This window comes from Myotis davidii, unplaced genomic scaffold, assembly GCF_000327345.1.
Source record: "Myotis davidii unplaced genomic scaffold, ASM32734v1 scaffold242, whole genome shotgun sequence".
Lineage (NCBI taxonomy): Eukaryota > Metazoa > Chordata > Mammalia > Chiroptera > Vespertilionidae > Myotis > Myotis davidii.
This window is the reverse complement of record NW_006295821.1, coordinates 2,925,034-2,930,448: the sequence shown is the minus strand read 5'-3', so window position 1 is coordinate 2,930,448 and position 5,415 is coordinate 2,925,034. Positions and strand designations below refer to the sequence as shown.

The 5,415-nt window shown below is 45.5% G+C and overlaps 1 protein-coding gene across 1 annotated transcript in view; it reads left to right on the top strand.

The window, feature by feature from the left end:
- MYO16 (myosin XVI) overlaps positions 1–4,125 on the top strand; it is a 439,204-nt gene extending 435,079 nt beyond the window's left edge. Inside the window, exon 36 of the mRNA XM_006770695.2 lies at positions 2,806–4,125. Within this exon, the coding sequence (XP_006770758.1) occupies positions 2,806–3,033 (228 nt within the window). The 3' untranslated portion in view covers positions 3,034–4,125. The remainder of the gene's footprint in view (positions 1–2,805) is intronic.
- Positions 4,126–5,415: the final 1,290 nt, after the last annotated feature.

Genomic DNA, 5,415 nt, shown 5'->3' with positions numbered 1-5,415 from the left:
TCGCCTGGTGGTCAGTGCGCTCCCACAGGGGGAGCTCTGCTCAGCCACAAGCCAGGCTACAGCTGCCAGTACAGCAGTGGTGGTGGGAGCCTCTCCCACCTCCTCAGCAGCAGTAAGGATGTCTGACTGCCAGCTTAGGCCCACCCCCCTGGGGAGCGGGCCTTAGCCAGCAGGTGGTCACCCCCCAAGGGGTCCCAGACTGCGAAAGGGCACAGGCTGGGCTGAGGGACCCCCTTCCAGTGTACAAAATTTTTGTGCGCCAGGCCTCAAATGTGTATATATATATATATTCATTGAATATATACAGTGAATGAGACTGAAGCTAAATGTAATCAACACAGAATATACTAATGGAAAAATAGAGGCACTAGAGTACATTAATGGAGGAAACATACAGATTTTACTCAAGTGCCATTTAGAAAAAGACAAGAAAAGGAAGGTGATATAGAGACCCTGGTCTTTAGCATGCTGGATAACAGTTGTTAAGTAAGTGACAATCACTGTAGAGTAATCATTAAGAAGGTAGATTCTGGAGCCAGCCTGCCTGGTCCCATAATTTTCCAAGTGACTTTGGAAAAATTACTTAACCTCTCTGTGCCTGTTTCCTTATCACAAAATGCTTTGTAGCGTCCTTAGGAGGACTGCACGAGTTAACACTTATAAGGTGCTTAGAAAAGTACCTGGCACATATTTAGCACTTTAAGGTGTTATTAAATAAATGGGTTTTTGCACACCCTCCGGCCCCCTTCCTTGGCTCACTTCCCTAACAGCAGAGGCAATCTGGCTTTCATGAGAGTCTTCCCAGCAGGAGAATGTCTCCTTTCCCGTTCATTCTGGTGCAGTACTGGACACTAGAGAAAAATACCCTTTAAAGTGGGGCATGCTGTTTCAGCAGCTCACTTTCTATTGATGCCTGGAGGTTGCTTCAGGACCTAGACAATCACAGTCCTGTCTTCCACACTTAGGAGGTTTTTTTTGTTTTCTTTTTTTCTGCTTGTTTTTAAAGTAAATTTGGGGGAACTCCTTTTGCTAAAGCCCAGCTCCTGAAGTCTAGTTATACACACTAGATATGGGTTTGACCTCCTGGCTTCTGTGTTTTAACACCGTGTCTCAATGTTTTGCCCATCAACTTGATTCTGGGCTTTAAAATCTTCCTCCTGGGCAAACAATAGGCGTGGGCAGCCAGGTGGAGGAGTTGGTTGTAGAATTGTCCTGGAACAAAGACTGCCTGTGCTTCTTTCAAGTGCCTGTTGTCACAGGAGAGGAAACCATCTGTATCCTGCTTTGTTGTATCCTCTTTTGTCTTGATGAAGAGGATGGAGGTGGCACTGGCACAAAGTAGCCAGTTGGAGGTGGGATGAGCCATCTCATTTCCTCTAAATGCTCCCAATGTTCCCATTCTCATGTATTGTTTATGACTAGAGTCTCATTCTGTTAAACTAGTGTACTCACTTTAGAATTGACAGGAAAAACAAACAAAACAAAAAAACCCTGTTTCTGCAATATCTAGCTGTTATGGATTACTGGCTGCTGGCAGAAGAGGGAGCCCGTGGCAATCCATGTAGCATGGTTGTCCTGAAGTGCCCCAGCTCAGGGGCAAGCTTTGCCTCCAGGGCACCTCTCTTCAGATGCCCGAAGAAAACGAGGGGAAGTAGCTGCCACAATTGCACATTTTGATATGGGTTTGACCTCCTGGCTTCTATGACCTCCTAACCTCTTCTGCAAAGGCCCCTGAAATTCCCACTTCTGTGGCCTCAAGGTCTGAGAGAGCACACAGCTGGTAGTTTAGATCATAGCTTGAATTCACTGCCACAAAATAGCGCCTGCATGACACACCAGTGGGGTTGCAGATGTTCTCAAGCATGACTACCTGCCTCCACTGAGCTCATTTGATATTTTAGTGGCTGTCCCTCGCCACACCTAACTGTTGGAACCAGTTTCTACATTAGTGTGATCCTCTCTTAACATTGACCATGAATGGGCCCTCTTGAGTAAGAGGTGTCACATTACCTTAAAAGATATTGACTAATAACTGTGCATAGACTGAGTGGATTCTAGAATGAGGCAAACCTGGAGAAATCCAAGAACATCAGACAGAATTATAATTGTAATAAGTTAAATGAAGAGAAAGTACAAGGTGTTATAAGAATCCTATATAATAAAAGGCTAATATGCAAATCAACCAAAAGACAGAACAACTGGTCACTATGATGCTCACTGACCACCAGAGGGCAGATGCTCAATACAGGAGTTGCCCCCTGGTGGTCAGTGCTCTCCTACAGGGGGAGCACTGCTCAGCCAGAAGCAGGGGTCACAGCTGGCGAACGCAGCAGCAGTGGCAGGAGCCTCTCCCACCTCCAGAACAGTGCTAAGGGCCCCTCAAGGAATGTCCGCCTGACAGCAAGGAGCAGCCTAAGCTGGCAGGCAGACATCCCCCAAGGGGTTCGAGACTGTGAGAGGGTGCAGACAGGGCTGAGAAACCACTGCCCTGCCCCCCAATGCATGAATGTCATCCATCAGGCCTCTAGTGTAAGTAATAATAAAGTGCAAACAGACAGTTAAGTCTTTCTTGTATCATTTGTCAATCAGTGTCCCACTGATTTCCCCACCCCCATTCTTCTGAATTCAGCGGCTCACAGCCAACCCAGTTGGATGCTATTTGCTGAGTGCTGGGGGTTTTATAGGGAATGAATGATGCCTCTTTTGACCCTGGTCCAGTCTTATGACAACCAGGTGTTGCTATTATATATCTCGCTCATTCTCATACATATTTGGTGTTACTCTTCCCCCTTTTTCCTCTCACAGGTTATCCATCAGCTGAGGCTCTCAGAGAATGAAAGTGTGGCCCTGCAGGAGCTCCTGGACTGGAGGCGAAAGCTCTGTGAGGAAGGAGAAGACTGGCAGCAGATTCTGCAGCACTCTGAGCCCAGAGTGCCTCCTCCACCTCCATGCAAGAAGCCCACGCTCCTGAAGAAGCCTGCAGGGGCCCCCTGCAGCAAGCTGCCTTCCCAGTTCTGGGACACTACCATGTGATGTGATACAGCTCACAGCATAAAACTGCCCAGTGATTCCAGGCAGCATCCACAGAAGGCTGCCTCTGATACGTGCTGGGTGCTCTCTCCACGCATTTACACAGAAAAGCACAGAACACGGAAGTTAAATACCTGAGAGTCCGTGTATGTGTGTGTGTGTGTGTGTGTGTGTGTTTTCTTACCCATTCCATGGGGATACACTCCGATTTCCAGGCTCCATGGTGATAGGGCCATGCTACCTCCATGTAGCAAGTGAAAGGCCATAAAAAGATATGGATGAGGTGAGAGAGGAAAGAGGGCTGGAGGAGAGGAGGGATCCATGCACACTATACACTTGTTCTTATATAGTCGGACTACATGTTTCTCGTACTCCAATTGTTTTAATACAATATACTCTACCGGACATGTGTTTTTATTTCTTTGTAGGCATTTGTGGTTTATCAGAATTACAAACCTGAAAATGATTTACATGTTTCTTACTGTGTTTTATAACTTTATGTAATTGGTGGTGCTCCCTTTCTTCAAAATACAGATTTTTAAAAATTATTTGTAGATTTTTTTCTTTTGCATACCATTTTTTTTTACCTAAAGTATCTAAGAATCTGGGGACTCTGCTGTTGTTTTAGCTTTGCCCTGCATATCTATATGGACCAAGTCCCATGTTTTATATTTCACTCATTGATTAGGAGGCAGTTCCTTCCTGTGGCCGGTATTTCTGGATATGTGGATTGTGAGCTCTTCAGTTAAATCTCATCTCCTGACTTCAGTATAGGTTACAGGACATTTTGTGTCAGTCTGCAGGTATGGCTTCAACCTCATACCCATTTAAAGGTCTGCACAGTGCAAATAAGCACGTGGAGATTTACTGGTTCCAGCAGCAATGCTGCATCACCAGTCCATTGTCCTCTCCGAGCTCCTCTGCATGGCTCACCTGGTGTATATCCTCACCCTCCTGTACTGCAACTGCCTGTTTGTTGATGTGCTTCTGCGGGCTGTTGGGAAGTTCCGAGCGGTGGCATCAGACCATTGTGTCTGACTACTCGGACTCTCTATTCATACCAGCCTTTGAAAAGTTACTGTGCCAATAAAAGGGTACGACTCTGTTCTTCTGTGGTTTTATTTATTTGCTGTTGTTGTTATCTTCTTGTTATCTTCCACGAGGAATGCTTCCGATTCCTGATCAGAGCCATAGGGGCAATTAAATAATCTCATTTATCCAGCTCCCTTCTGATGTTCTTCTCACAACATTTTTGCAAGCTTCAGGCTCTAGGAGTTTGTTTTCAAATAAAGCTTTATGAGTGTTTAGATAGAATTATTATGCAGGCATATGTCTGTTTTAGAAATAACATGTTCATTGTTTAGGAGCAATAATAGACAAACAGGTCAGGAGATGACAGTTTGTTAATACAAATCCCACTCCAAGCTCAGGGGAGACCACAGGGAGAAGCACGGGGACTGGTCAGGAGGCAGAGGGAGTGAGGGAACTCTCACTCTTGAAGCTTTTTTTGTGGTTTCGTGGGGAGGAATGTGTGAGGCAGAGTATGCAGGCATGGAGTGGAGGACTTTGAATCATTTCAGCAGGCCCTGGGGTGCAGAGACTGAACCAGGCTATTTGGTACCTGGTCCTAGGCAGGGGTGTGGCCTGAGGTGGGACAGACCAATAAGAGGTGTGGTTGAGGTGTGGGTTCTGGGTTGGTTGGAGCTGTTTACTCTCTCCAGGATTTGGCTAGCCCTGGAAGGGACAATATCTCCATGATGAGCAAGGCCCAGATATCAAAGCATCAGAATACAGTAAAATAAAACACATAGTTAATACATGGCTAACTGGCAAATAACTGCACCATCCAACAATCACAGGGAGGTGTTCTCCCAACCTCCAGCCAACAACCAAGCCCCACATCCTGCCTCTTCCTCCTCTATTTCCCTGACATCTGACCTCCTAACCTCAGCCACTAAGCAAAAGAAGAAGCCAACTTTCCTTAATATACAGCCTCCTTGGCCATGAACTGCACATGGTAGGCATGTAATAACCTTGGTTGAATTCAAGTTTGAATTGGATGCCCCTCCCCAACACTCACAGTATATTAGACCAGAATGAACAGTGACCTTCTCAGGCATTACACTTTGTGAAAACTTGTTTCAAATGTGTACTGAGCACTTGGCATGACTCTTCTATATTATTTCTAATACTGACATATGACTCCATGGTCATTATTATCACCTGTGAATCATCATCCTGAAAGTGAAACTCAGAGCTTGAACTAGGCCATCAGAATGTTAAACCCTCATCATTCTGGTGCCAAAGTCCATGACATTTTAACGAGTCTGCTACTGATTATATTGAAATACATGTTTAAAAACTTCAAATTTAAATGACTTTGGG